The sequence below is a fragment of the Platichthys flesus genome, chromosome 20 (genome assembly GCF_949316205.1).
Source record: "Platichthys flesus chromosome 20, fPlaFle2.1, whole genome shotgun sequence".
Taxonomy (NCBI): Eukaryota; Metazoa; Chordata; class Actinopteri; order Pleuronectiformes; family Pleuronectidae; genus Platichthys; species Platichthys flesus.
Genome location: NC_084964.1, coordinates 8,757,899 through 8,773,715, shown reverse-complemented (window position 1 = coordinate 8,773,715; position 15,817 = coordinate 8,757,899). Strand labels below are relative to the sequence as shown.

Here is a 15,817-nt window from a genome sequence, read left to right as displayed (position 1 = left end):
AACCTGGTTTTCTGGGTCAGTGCTCGGTGTGGACACAGCACGGCGTCCCAGGTGGCTCACCGGCGGTACACCTGTCCTGCGTCTTGTGTAAACATCATCACATTGGTTTCGATCCTGCAGAGCACTCGAGAGGTTTTTGTAAATTAGTTTGACCTTCATTTGTATGTGTCAACTGTGTTATCTGTAACAGAATGTGGCAACACTTGAGGAGGAGGATTTCCAGCCTTTCACAATCTACAAGCTAGAAAATATTTTTTGGAGCAAAATATTGTCACTTAGAGTTTGCCTGTGGAGGTTTTGCAAACTGGTAGCACTTTGGAGCACTGTTTTTATTTATCATTTATTATACGGTTGTTGATGTGAAACACAGCATTGTGTCAACAATTGCAAAAGATTAAAAGATAATATTTAAGATTGGATAAACCACAGGGATACACGTAATAATGCAAGCTTTAAAACTTAACAGAGCGTCTTTAATATGTAAACATGCGAGTCCAATTTCAGTAACACATTATTTATCTCTGTCTGAATTAACTCCACTTCCTCCCTCTATCCAGAAAGAAAACGAGAGACCATCTTTGAATAAATCGAGCAATCGTGTCATCCATCTTTATTCGTCTCTGGATACACATCAGTTGTTACAAAGGGCAAGAGTCACTTTTTTTGATAAATGTACAGGCCACTAGTTTGGGACTAAACCAAATCCAAGTAGTGTTTAAATTCCGCAAATCACAATGATGATTCTTTGCGATTCTTTGCTTGTGTCTCTAATGAGCTAAAGAATGTTGTTGATGAAAGCAAAAAAATGTTGTTCGTTTAAATAACGAGCTGCTGTCAGTCTCAGATTAAACATGCAAACATAGGGAGATTATCTGTGAGTGTGTTTACACCAGAAGAACGTCTCCCCGTCTGGAACACTGTAAAAGCTGTGGGCCTTTTTCTCAGCAGGCATTTTGACATGGTGGAGAAAAGCTGAGATGTTACTGATAACATCACGTGGCGGCTCCGTTCAGTTCTTGTGTCTCTGGAAGACATGACACAGTGGGGCAGTGAGCCAGTGTGCACAACACACCCTGAAACTGAAGGGGCTAAATGGAACTCAGCCGTCGTCCATTTTGCCATTTACACCTGAGCTTCCCTTTTTGCATGTAGGTATTACTGGCACAAAGCCGGACAGTGATTTATTGGCATCATATCAGCAGGTACAGGGAGATCTGCAGGGACCACAGGCAGCGTGGCTAAGGTGTGCAGGCAGGGGGGGGGGGGGGGGGGTGACAGAGGACACTGCGCACAGAGCGGCGGCGGCGGGTAGGGGAGCAGAACGGACACAGTGACATTGGGGGCGTTTGAAACCTGGCACCTCTACCACCTAGAAAAAAATCTGCCCCGTGATAAAGTCACTGCACTCTCTCTGCTCAGCACCACACGACAGACAGCTACAGTTATCAAGTAGCCATTGATAAACATTTATCAATGGACGTTTCCCTCAGAAGTTGGTGGAGAACCAACTTTTTTCCAGGTGCCGAGAACACAACTTCCATTAGATGCTGATATCAACTGCTGTACAGGCGTTTTGCTGATATATCGATTTGCTATATATATATAAAGATATATCAAATTTAAGGTGAATATATATCAATATATCTGCTCTCAAGTGGCCCAAAAAAATCTGTGAATGCAGCTTTTTGAATCAATAAAACTCTGGATCCATTCAATTAGGTATTTATTTATTTATTTTAGGAAATGCATACAAATAAATTGACAGCTATTCACTGGAACCAGTGACAGTTGCACCTTTAATAACGTTGGTTTCACTACCATTTTCACCAGGTCCCTGTGTGTGTGTGTGTGTGTGTCTGCAGTGAACCTGTGACAATGGCTGTGCGCCATTTGAGCCACACTGCTGTCGAGATGCTGAGTTGCACACAACGCCGGCTTTATCTTCTGCTCTCACTGTTGTATCAGTAGAGCCTGTCTGGATGCATTGCTACGGACTTAGCAGTAACACACACACACAGACACTCACACACACACACACACACACACACACACACACTCACAAACAAACACTAACTGGTAAGAATACACATAACTATATATGTATATTTTCAAGAGCTTATTCCAATAATCACTACTTGCTTGACCCTAACCTCGAAACCATATCTACAGACCCACAAATGCCCTTTTTTTTAGAATTGGAGGCTTGACTTTACCCCCAAATGTACCCAATGAACTTGTCACAAACACACACACACACACACACACACAAACAGAAACAATAGGCTTCTTCTTCACTCTGTACTGTATATCTCTTATTACCCTTGTTATATGATAGCGTCTCCATCTTCTTCGTTCGGCCTATTGCTGGATGGCAACCGACTGTGTTGGTGTGTGAATCAGAGTTATCTGGTCCATATTAAATTATTTTCTCCAATCCAGTCTCCCTTAGATAATGGAGCACACTCCCTATTCCAATTGTAAATGCTATTTCCAAGCTCAGTTCTTCCAGTCCGATGCGTTGCAATGTCCCTCTTTAACTTCTCCCGTTCTCTGACATACTTATTGCTGTGACGCATTACATGCTCCACTGAACTCCTCTATTAGCCAGTAATCACATAGTCCTGTTGGATGTCTGTTTTTAAGTTCACTGTATTATTGAGTCTAGTAGTCCTATCCTCATTCCAGTCAAAATGTTCTCCTCTTTGTTGCTCCTCCCTGCTGTACTGAATAAGCTACATCCCAGCTATGCTGCCATTCTTTAATGATGAATCTTGTTTTTGCTTCTGTTTACTAAGTGAAATGTCCATGACTTCTTTATGATCTAGTGCTTGATTAGCCGATAAATCCACCCGTCATTCCCTTCCATCTCCACCGTGCAAACTGACAGATGATCCGAGGGTTCTCCTGTTCACTGAAACTTTCAAGTCTCGTATACTGAAACCAGAACCTGTTCTCCCAGTAACAGGATCTTTGGATCCATCTGTACACCGGTACAAATGTTTTAGGTTAATGTTTGCAATCTATCTTCTACCTAACCCTAACCCTAACCCTAACCCTAACCCTAACCCTAACCCTAACCCGTCTCTGCACTTTAATAGAAATCAGAAGACACTGAAGGGAACAGCCTGGCTGGTGTAACTGACACAACCTTTCTGACTTAATGACATGTCTCTGGCTACTTTTACACTGCTCCAAGCAAAATACCCCCTCTTGGCCCCTTCACTCTCCCAACATGAGAGAAGTTCCTTTGTTGTGTCTATATTCAGAATGCCTGAGTAGATGCAAAGGCATTTCACACACCTCAACTTGAAGAGCAGACCACTAAAATGTGGCCTTTGCTATATTCGTACACATTAAAGGCCACATTTTAGATTAGCGAGAAATGCACTTTGATGTTGGTTGCCACCTGCAAATAAAACCGACCCCTCCACGCATTGACCGGATATTGCAGGACCTCCAGCGACGGTTCAACACAGTAGGTGTGGTACACCTTGATGTATGTTGCTAATAAACCGAGCAACGAAGAAGAAGAAGACATTTTGCTGCTCACATTTTCTGAAGCGAGATAAAGACCCTCGAAAAACTGAAGATGAATCCCAGTAGTACAATACCACTCGGACTGAAAAGTGTTACGGAGTGTTGCCACAGGGCGGTACTCCTAAAGCAACCAGATGACATCCCCACATTTCTGTCCAAACATGTGGACGAGATGCTCGATTCCAGGGACGATGACGCTATGGATCCCAATGAAGTGGCCTTCTGCTTTGAGGAACAATGGGGTATGTCAGTGTCATTTTAAAGTGCCCAGAACTAAACGTGGAGGAAACAGTAAAACTCAAGCTAATAATGGCAACATTATATGATTAAGGAAGCACGATCAAGATATGTACTAATTTATAATTTGGGACAAATGAGGACGGAATCATTTTTCATTCATTTGATTTATTAATTTACCTATTTATTCAAATGCAGTGGTCAGCAGTTTGTTCATGAAGTCACAAATATATATAATATTTTCTTAGTCTGTTTATGTGGTTGTTTAGTTAAGTGGTTTGAAAAGAGATACCAATGATCAAAATGTATGTATTTATGTGAGAGGCGGTGGACTAGTGGCAGAAACTTGGACTATGGGCAGAAAAGGTCTCTGGTTCAACACCACGGAGAAAAAACTAAAAGATGAATCTGGATTGATCTGTCCAAAAATCCAAGAGGAATCTCCCTACCCTGTCTAGTGCCCCTGGGCAAGGCACCTTACTCACTTTCCCTGTCTACCCCTCACTCTTATCCACCTCTTTTTATGTGTCTTACGCGTCCTCTCACAGAAACACGAGTCCCTGTTCTTTCCTCAGATCTGCCCGAGTGGTGCAATGATCTCCTCTGTCTGGCCAAAGGAAATCGGGGGTGGGGATTCTATGTTTTGAAGGGAGGCTCTTTACATGTCTGTGCATGTCTGTGCATGTGTTTGGGATAAATAAATGTATCTTAATCTTAATGTCCACAGTTATAAACATTTATTAAATTGAATTGGCCTTTCAAATGTAACAGATTTATTAACTCAATTTATTTTTGATGTTTGTTTGCAGAGAAAAAACATTTTCGAGGGATGAGTAAAAAAATCTCATCAGCTCCGGAGGAGGAGTCTGTGTTTGTTCCCATCTTGTCCCCTCCATCCCCCACGCCCCCTACAATCGTTTCTGCCCCGGTCCAACCAGCACCATTAAAAGCCCCATCACAGGAAGCAAAAGAAAAGACACCCCAAGTGTCTCAAGTCAGGTCTTCATCTGCCAGGGAAAAGGAGAAAATTCCTCTGCCACCTATATGGCGATTACCACCAAGAAGGCCAAAGAGAATTCCCGAGCGAGGCTTCAGGGGTCCATTCAACTGCACTTGCCCCGAATGTCCTTATCATGTCAAATGCAGTGAGGTTCTAAAAGTAGAGGAGCCAGTTCGCTTAAGAACCATGAAAAGAATGCTGAACAAAGGACTTGGTTTCCGTTTCAAGCTGCCCGAGTAAAGCTGTAAAACTTTGCAAGTAGCATCACAGCGTATTTGATGCCAGTTGACACACAGCCGGTGTTTCTTATGTCTATTCAGCAAACAGGAGTGTGGATGAACCTCTCTGGGACCTTTCTCTCAGGATGAATGTACCAGACACGTCATGGCATACAGTGATACGGGCAAACGTCCCAGATTCCCTGAGAAAAACTTTTTCAACAACCAGAATTTATTTTTTCTTATTTGGTGATTTTTTTGAAATTTGAAACATAGCCTATAAACAGTCTATGACTGTGTGTGTGTTTTTTTTTTTTTATGGATGTTCTACTTCCCCTCAATAAAATATTTCAGATCTTCAAAATCAGTGGAAGTAGCAAATACACAGAAGGTGAATATAGATAATGAAACAGCCATTTGCCTTTTGGTTGATTAGGTTTTTGATTGTCCTTAAGGATTTTCTCTCTTCTCTGACTTCATTTTGATGTCACTTCATTAATCACAGTTTTTCTCATACGTATTCCCTTTATTTAATACAAAAAAACAATTTAATTACATTTTTATTCAGAAATCATTTTAGAGACTGAATCACTTATTGTTTGTTACATTTACATTGTTATTATGTGACAAGAGTGAAAACTTTCCAAACTGATGCACTTTTCACAATAAATAACAGGAAAACCACATTGCCAAAAACACAGTGGTAAAGGTATAAGTTCATTTAAGCGTACTAGAAATCCCCAAACCCGCAAAACCCAATAGATCTGCAGCCCCTGGCAAAATAATAACATCTAAACTTTCAAAAAAACACTCCTGACAAAACTGACATCAGTCCATGGGGCTGAAGTTGGGTCTTCTAACCAGTGAGTGTTTGTGTGTGTGTGTATGTGTGGATTGGGCCTTTCAACAACATTATTCATCCAAGTGGTTCTATTACTCTCCTTCTTCACTTCCATTTAAACGTTCTTTTCAATATCACCGTCCTTCTCCGTCTTTGTGTGTGTGACAGACGCTCTGTGCACATGATCTCCCTCTCCTCCTCTCTCTCATTCTGTCTCGTTCACTCCTTCACAGACTGGAGTGTGGAGAAAGGGATTTTAAAGCGACACAGAGGAGGAACGGGCCACGCAGCACGTTTACAGGTGAATTGGCAGGTTGCTACACTGCAGGGCATCACAGCCACAGACATGGGAACAGCCACTGCGGCTGTTAACCCTTTGTGCCGCAGCAGCCTCACTGCCATTCTGGGTTCATACACAGTGGAGCCTCACAGTTGATCACCACCGACCGACACAACGTATCATTTCCACACTCCTCCCTTGAATTTTCATCCCCCGGTATGAGCTTGGCGCTGTCTGCTCCACATCAAATATCATTTTTTGTCACAGTCCCGCTCTGCAGCTCGGCGCTGTTGTCTCGACAGTGAGGCGGCTCTGTGGTGACAGCAGGGGTTCGATTAGATCGGATGAAATATTAATGATCCCTGCGGGGGGGGTCTGGCCTTTGCAGTGAGCAAAGCAACGGCAGAGAACATCAGAGAAAAATGAGAACATGCAAAAATGAGGTGTAAAGACACATGCAGCACTTACAAGTACAAACATACTGTATGATGCACAATAATTGAGTTAGCAGCGAAAAGAGTAATTCATCTTAACCATCAGGCCAGCACAAAGCTTGTTAGAGCTCCTGTGTCTTTATGACCTACACTGCAACCAGCCACCAGGGGGAGACACTTTGGATTCACTTTTGGGCTGTCACGTCGTCCATCTTGTATGCCATCTTTGTATTTGGTTTCTATATCGCCGGGGGGAGGAGTCTTCTCTTTACGTTCACCACACGTCTGAAATGTGCCATGTCAGGTGAAGTGGCTGCCGATGTGCTGACAGGTCAATCCACCTGAGAGAAATGAAACGTGCACCGAGAGGAGAGGCCGGACGATGCAACACACGAGGCCACGTGTGTGATTTGTCACTGTGATTCATCGTTGTTGTTCCCAGGCGCAAATAACAATGAGGTGGCATTCTGCTTAAATATCGGCGTTTTACGGCTGATCAGGTCCACTCCATGATTTAAAGGGAGGCTCTATTACATAACCGTCTTGTTCCAACAGCTGATTTACAGCAGCAATGTGTGTCTGTGAGTGTGTGTGTGTGAACATAACTCTGGTGCAGAGAGGCCTGCGTCAGTGGAGAAATGTGATGTAGTGTCTCTGATGCAGAACCGGATCTGTCCTCGCTCGCCTGTTGCTGCAGCTGCAGACATCGTGTTTTATAGTAGCGCTGCATGCTGGCAACACGCCTGGCAGCCCCTCTCCTGTCCCGCTTTCCCCGTCTACCCCTCCCTCTTTCCACCTCTTTAAATGTGTCTTCCTCGTCCTCTCACAAAAACACGAGTCCCCTGTTCTTTCCTCAGATCTGCCCGAGTGGTGCAATGATCTCCTCTGTCTGGCCAAAGGAAATCAGGGGGTGGGGATTCTATGTGTTGACATCATTTCAGGCAGTGTGTTCGAGACCATGACAGAAATGAACTGCTGTGTGTGTGTGTGTGTGTGTGCGTGCGTGTGTGTGTGTGTGTGTGTGTGTGTGTGTGTGTGTGCGTGTACATTTGCATTCAAATTCCCCTCCTGTTACACGGTGTGAGTCCAGCTGCAAACTGCTGCACAGGAAGTGGTACAACAATGGTCTAGTTTAGACAAGAGAACATGAACACACTCATACACCCGCACACATACACACATATACACACACACAAACACACACACATACACACACACACACAAACACACGCACACACTCAGCCATGTTGTCATACCGAACTTGTGACGCTCCTCCAAGATTTCATGTATTCCTGTTCTACTTGTCTAGACTAGAAACAGCATGACATCTATAAGACAAGGTAATAACAAACAGAACAGGGCGGCAGATGTTTTATTAGAAATATGTTTAAATTGTTAATTAAAAGACATCCCTGACTAAAATGGGTTCCAGTTTGGTCCTCATAAGTGTAAGAAATACATGAATACACACACACACACACACACACACACATACACACACACACACACAGAAACTAACACACACTAAGCCGGGTATGATGCAATCCCCTGAGCAGCTCCATGTCATCATCAGTGAGACCCAGAGCGACATGCTGCCACATGGACACTGGAGTGTGTTCATATCTACTGTGTGTGTCTACACTGTACAGCAGCATCAAACAGACCTTTATCAGAGCACAGTGATATTCACTATATATACTGTAAACTGTGTAAAACACACAAGCTCACACACTGTATAATGGACCCTCCGAGAGTGAAGCCTTATTGCAAATGTGCAAGATGGCAGAATTCATGTCCTGGATATTTTGTTACATGTCTGGTTAGTGAGAGGAGCTTGAGAGGTGATGTCCATCTTTATATAGTCTTAGGTTTAATATAAAACATAAAAGGAAATTTAAGCGATTTAAAAAATATTTTCACAGTCTTTATAGTCCAAAATACAGACACTTTAGATGTAGATATATTTTAATTTGTAGCAACTTGAACCTGCAGGACAGTTTAGATACACATCGTTACACTTACACCACCCGCCTCACCCCGGAAAGCCACCTCGATCGTGAGTGACACCACCAGTGACACCCCGCACACGGTCTGTTCAGCCCCCTACCCTCTGGAAGAAGGTACAGGAGCCTCCGTTGCCGCACCACCAGACTCGGAAATAGTTTCATACACCAAGCTGTCAGGAAGCTAAATTCTCTCCCCTCACTCCCCCCAGACATATCCTCTAGTCTGACTGGAGGCTTAAATCCCCCCCCCAAAAAAAACTAAAAACACTCAGGACTCTGCAACAAACTGTCTGTTGTACTTCTTGTACTGTTTGGACTTTATCACTTAAATCACTACGTTTACACTTTTAGAGAACCTTATGCTGCTGTACAAAAAATTCTGTATGTTTACTTAGTGTTAGGAAATGTCTTGTGTTATCTGTTGTGCCTGTGCACTTTATATGTTTCACTGTGGGAGAGTGGGAAACGTTGTATCGATTCCTTGTGTGTTCTGAACATGTTAAGAAATTGACAATAAAGCTACTTTAACTTTAACTTTAACTTTATCAGCATACACAAACACACAAAGACACACACGTCAGATCAGCAGCTGAGAAAGTAGAGAAGGTTTATGAGTGCATGTGTTTGTGTGTGTGTGTGTGTGTGTGTGTGTGTGTGTGTGTGTATGTGTGTGTGTGGGTGGGTGTGTGTGCATAGTGGATAGAGTGTAAGAATGAGTATAAAAACAGGAAGAATGGAGAGAAATAGATTATTAATATGAATATTTCATGGATGGCTGGATGCATGGATAGATGGATGCAGGGATGGAGGGATGTATGCAGGAATGGATGGATGGATGCAGGTATGGATGGATGGATGGATGGATGGATGGATGAATGGATGGATGCAGGGATGAAGTGACGTCTGCCTCTGCAGGACCGGTGACGTCAGCCTTGTAAACTGAGGACATAATCCTCTGAACATCGGATGGCTCCGTTGACGTACCACCGTGACATCTAGTGGTCACTCTTTAGAACAACACCCTGTAAGTGTGATATTTAGATTTCCCCTTTGGCTCTTAAAACCCAAATATTAAAATGCATATTCCTAGTTTCTCTCCTGCTCCTCAGTGTGACGAATGTGTGTCCTCGGGCTGAGCCGGTGGACCCACAAAACCTCCACTGCGCCATGCAAACACACCGGTTGATGATGACACCTCACCACACTGTATAACGCAGCATAAAAAGATACAGGGGAAATAAAAAGGAGGTTAAAGATAGGGCTTATGAAATCTGTGTGCACATGAAATGACCGTCTGTACACGGGCCAGCTGACTGTACACGTGTGGAGTGGTGAAGTGTATGTGTGTGTGTGTGTGTGTGTTTGGAGAATGTGGGTCAGACATCATCTGCTCTGCTGATGTTCTAAAATGGCTCCAGGCCTTATTGATGCTACGATGGCTGGCTACTGTCGTACGTGGGCCAACTGCCACATCTCACAGCTGAACGAGCCGGAACGCTGTGTGCTACCCAGCTCCACAAGGTGTCTCCTCTTCAGAACAAGATGACGCCTGTAGGGACTGGGATCTTTGAACCTGGAATCAGCACAAACTGTGTCCAAATCCTTTTCAGGTGTTTCTGGAGGCTCAAATAAAAAGGGCCAGTCGCTCATCACAGCAAAGTGACGCTTGTTCCCAGATTTATATTAATTTATATTAACTCCCAGAACAAATTAATTTTTTACCTTTTAAATCCTCAACAAGATGTTTGTGCAAAAACAGGTTTGCACAGATATCCTTATTGGGAGTTTGCATTGATTTCTATTCATTCATTCTTTAATCTAAAACTTATCTCAAACTTTAACCAAGACCAATTCATGACCAACCCTAACTTCAACCTACCCACAATTCACATCTCAGCCCTAACCTCAACCAGGACCTCAGAAATGATGTTTTGTGCCAATAGGAGCCAATCTTTGGTCCCCATAAGGTCCACTGGTCCTGATGAGGTCTCTGTTTATGCTGGAAAATGCCCTAAAGACAAAGACGAGTACAAACAACCACACAGACACACCGGCCCACACACACACACACATACACATACACACACACACACACCGTCGGTATCGAGTTCCTGCTGATAAATGCACAATGGTAAGTCAGTCTAAACTGCCCATCATGTTTCCCTTTGTTTTAATGAAAATCATTTAAGTAAATCATTATAAACAAACTTCCAGGAAAACACCATTTTTGTAAGAACTAACTCAAATAACAGAAACCACCTATGTTTTAAAAAGATTGAACGTCTATGAGCTATAATGCATCCAATAGTCCAGGCAAAGTAATTCATTTTGGAGCCAAAAGTAGAACTAATTGTAAAAAAATTTCAGCATAGATAATTTCTATGAGGTGTCCAGAATAACATACTAAAAGTCCCAAGAAATCCGATTTCAGGAAATATGTTTAATTCTCATCAATCCGAGATTGTATTACAAGTTTCTTTGAAAATTAATTTTAATATGCAAATGAGCTAAAAACTTGAATATGCCCAAAATACACCCAATTACGCAAACATTTTTCCTTTACTCCTGCCAAAATTAAACTTTACATAGTATAAAATGTAAGTATACATTTTTTTGTATTACAAGTTTCTTTTGAAATGAATTAAATATGCACATGAGCTCCACACTTATTGGATATGTCCGAATTTGCATAGGCAGAAACACCATTCATATGTTTGACAAATACATCGGCCCAATCTTCATCTCTTTGTGCTGCAGTCTTTCTTGTAACTACAGCGAACTAAATCTAGTATTTCTGGTGGTGCCGCAGGCTGATCGGTCACTACTGGCATAAATCTCCCATCCGAAACATACCACCCCCAGTCGTTTGGGTCCATACGTTCACTTCCCCAAGTCCAGTCATTCATCTTTTTCGCCCCCATACAGTGATACTAGAGCTTTTTCACCTGCTGCAGTGACGATGCCTTCTCCCACATTTTCCTGTGACTGGCTGGACACCTTAGCTTGTTCGAGAAAGCTAGTGTCATCTTTATTCTTTCGTGGTGGGGAGGCTTGTGTGCCTCCGTGACCCTGAAGAAAATACCGGCGGGGGTTATATACCCCTGGCAGGCACCACCAAGCCAGTCAGTTTTCAGGTTAGAGGCCAGTCTGAAAGCAGCTTTGCCATCAGCCATTGGCAGTAGGATGATTGGATGAAGATTGGGCTGATGTATTTGTCATACATATGAAGGGTGTTTCTGCCTATGCAAATTAGGACATATTCGTAAGTGGAGAGCTCATGTGCATGTTCAAATTCATTTCAAAAGAAACTGGGGTACTTTCATTGTGTAAACTTTCATTTTGATAAGAGTAAATGAAAAAAATTGCCCCATTGGGTTGTATTGTTGCCTGGCATTATTGGCACACATCTCGGATTGATGAGAATTAAACATATTTCCTCAACTAGGATTTCTTAGAACTTTAAGTATGTTGTTCTGGACACCGGTCGTAAAACGCTACTTTGCCTGGACAACAAGGGGCCATCCGGATGACTTGGCGTCACTTTTGTTGAGCTCGTGGGGAGCCGTCACGTCATCCATCTTTTTATTGAGATACACAAATCAGAGCTAAAATCTAGGTAAACATTGGCCTGTGAGCAAACAACAATTATCACATTTTAAAACAAGTCTTTCTTGTTCCTTGTTGATGCAGGTTCCTGAGAGCTGCTTTTAATAATATTTATGGCCCCAGTCCTCCTGTACTGGCAACCATCGTTCGTTCACAACATTTGCATGTTATATAAATTCTGCTGATGCTTACTCGTGTGCACTGTTTACATAATTCAAAAACCGGTTTTATTAATGTATAAAGATGCCTCTGTTGCAGATGCCGTCAGTAGCAGCGGCTCCGACCCTTCTGTGAAAACGTTCACATGAGTCTTCCTCACAATGTTTCGGATTCGTTGTTTATTTGTTTGAATTCAAGACCGATTTTCTACGGGACTTGAAACTTTTTCCATCGGGACGAACCTGGATTCAGATTCTACTTCTGAGCCTTCAGCATTTATGATGGAGGATCCAGAGCAGGATGTAGGGCCCCTTCCCTCTTCCATCCAGACAATCAGCGAGATGCAGAACGCAGGCGTCGAATCAGAACCACATCAGGAACGGGAGCCTGAATCCGACCAGGAGACCCCGGAGACCCATGAGACCCCGGAGACCCCGGAGACCCCGGAGACCCAGGAGACCCAGGAGACCCCGGAGACCCATGAGACCCCGGAGACCCAGGAGACCCAGGAGACCCAGGAGACCCCAGAGACCAAGGAGCCACCAAGCGGGCCCCAGCAGCTGGAGCACATGGAGACCCGAAGGCAGAAGCTTCGCAGCAGACTAGAGATCCTGCAGAAGATGCAGAAAATGAGGAAGACGGCAGGTGACAGGAGCACAAATGGAGATGATTCAGCTTCTTCATACCATCATTAGAAAAATAATAATACTATAGTGTAATAAGCTTGTGACCTGTTGTCATGGGATATATTTTGCTTTCACAAAATTACTTTAAATGTCAAAGATAGATAAATAAACATGAGCAAGTACTCAACATTATATTTCTTCCTATTAATGATATTATTATTTAATACAATTATTTGATAGCTTACACATAATACAATAATACTTGTTACGACACACAGACTACAAACTGAGAAATATAAAAACTGGACCAAAAGTGATTGAAATAAAAAGAAAATGAACCGCACCCCTTCATGTTTTTAAATAATCAAATGGTTAGATTTATTAAAGGAGTAATTGCAATTTCTGACAGTGTTGTTTAACCCTTTTTTGTAATTATTTATTATGGTTATTTTGTAAATTATTTAAAGCTAAATTCAGATTAGCTCCTAATTGAGCTTTAGATAAAGATATTTTGACCTCAGGGGATAAATGTCTGAGTGTAAATCTGAGGAGAGTTTTTTAGTCGTGACTGAATCATACGTCTCCACCTCAGTGACGAGTGAGGACGATGAGGAAGAGGGCGAGCTGGAGAGCGTTCAGAGGGAGCTGCAGGAGCTGCTGCTGAAGAAGATGCAGCTGAAGTCAAAGATGCAGGACGTCACCTTCACAGCAAACAGAGGTACAACTAAAAACAAACACAGTTTTCTCATAGGAATTTCTTTAAAGAACGAAAAATCTGATAAATAAATATTATTTCGTCTCAGGGCATTTAACGAAAGGGAATAAATAACATAAATACAGTTTACTTATTTGTTGAATTATTCCTGGACCAGCCCCCTGATCTGGATCTCTGACACAAACTGTATCCTTCCACCAAGATGTTTGTAAATCTCTTCAGTTGTTTTTGTCAAATCCTGTTTTCATGTTTACATTTGCTGTCCGATGGCTTTTATTAGGATTACGCAAAAACAACTCAACCAATTTGATAAAAACTTGTTGGAAAGATGGGATATGAACCCGTAAACTTTTGTCGTGGATCCTGGAATGTATTTGTACTTTCTTTAACATTCCGATACACAGCGTGGAGGTTTGTCTGCTTTCCCTGTGGTTCTTACTGCATCTGTACTTTCACTGTTTTAAATCAGGTCGACAGGGTAAATTGGCCATTATTTATAAATCTGGGCCGCCCTGTGGAGGGATCTACACGCTTCCACCTCCTCAGCTGTCAGATGAGGACCCCATAGAGGAGATGAGTGAAGAAACTACTCCTGCACAAGAAGAATCAATAGGTACATTGAATATACAAATAAACAAACAAACTCAGCTTTACAGCAGGCTTTTTATCATGTTCCAAATTATATGAATAAAATTAAATCAATCAATGAACATACGATTATTTCACAGGACTTTTTTTATGAAAAAAAAACAAAATGACTCAATAATAAAAAAATTCATGTATAAATAAATACAGTTTTCTCACAGGTATTTCTGTAGAGGAGATGAGTGAAGAAACTCCTCCTACAGAAGAAACACCAATGGGCCCCATTGTTCCAGGTGGGTTTTACAGATTTACTCAAAGTACACGTGTAACCTATGTATGTATAAATATCATCTATTTAAATATCCTGCTTTCTATTAGGGACTAATAACAGTAAAATCTCTGTCTCTCTAAGTGAAAAGCCTGGCTGACGTGCAAGCCTTCACCCGCTGTCCATCCTGTGACCAGATCGTCTTTACAAAAATCCGCAGGATAGTGGGCGAGACAATATGGATGATCTGTTGCCTGTGTTCCATTTTGGGGTAGCCAACTTTTTTTTTTTTTACCTTGCTAGACTGCTGCATTCAAACTTAAGTCTGAAAGTTACTGCTGAACAGTTGAAGTGTTGGCAGAGATTGAGAACATTAAATACAAAGATGGACGACATGGCTGCTCCCCAAAGGTGAAGCCAAAGCATCTCAATGGGATGTGTGCACGCGTCGTCCAGCTTTACAAACAGTCTATGAGTCAGATCCACCCCCGCAGAATGGGAGGATGGCCCGGCTGCACCTGTTATATCGCAATTAGAAATGTTCTGGCTTGTTAGTTTCTTTAAACCAATCAAAAACCATATGTTGAGGGTAAAACTCGAAGAGGCTTCTTAGTTGAAGGATAGATGTAAGATATCTATATTCACCTGCTGTTGCAAAAGTGTCAATTTGAACCCTGAACCTCAGAGATCACGTGTTTTCTCTTCCGGTCAGGTGTGTAGCAGGCTGCTGTTTGACCCCTTTCTGCATGAACGACTTAAAGGACATCGAGCACCGGTGTCCTAAGTGTGGGGCTCACCTACACACCTTCAAGCATTACTGACATGGACACCGTTGAGGAAATGCCACAAACATCTTCCCCAAGGAGTTGATTTAGACTCTAGAGCCGATCAGTGAAAATGAGCCTGGAGTCGACTCGGCGCTGCTGGAATCTTCACTGAGGCTCCGATGAAACATATCTCTGCTCGACGGCCCCGGTTCTGTGACGAGACTTCTGTGACGTGGATAGTGAATATCCACGGAACATGGGATTCAAGCTGGAAACAGAACTTAGGGAGTGTGTCAGAGACGAGTGCTGGTGTGCGCACAAAGTAGCTCTTAGGACAAGGGAATATATATTTATAGGCACAAACCATTTTTATGTAAAGTGGGAACAGAACTAGTGAAGAGATGCAAACGCAGGCAAATCACCTGACCACAAAAGAACTGTTTACGTTCAGCGAGGAACACAAGACAAGGGAGGTGGCCCTGTCCAGCTCTTTTGGAAACTGCAACATACTTGTATTATTATGTTGTATGATAATGTG

The 15,817-nt window shown here is 42.5% G+C and overlaps 1 protein-coding gene across 1 annotated transcript; it reads left to right on the top strand.

The window, feature by feature from the left end:
- Positions 1-14,474: 14,474 nt before the first annotated feature.
- LOC133931894 (lipopolysaccharide-induced tumor necrosis factor-alpha factor homolog) lies at positions 14,475-15,814 on the top strand. The gene is made up of 3 exons (XM_062378857.1): positions 14,475-14,537; positions 14,657-14,783; positions 15,225-15,814. Exons 1-3 carry the CDS (start codon positions 14,483-14,485, stop codon positions 15,331-15,333), a joined length of 291 nt encoding a protein of 96 aa, XP_062234841.1. The 5' UTR covers positions 14,475-14,482; the 3' UTR covers positions 15,334-15,814.
- Positions 15,815-15,817: the final 3 nt, after the last annotated feature.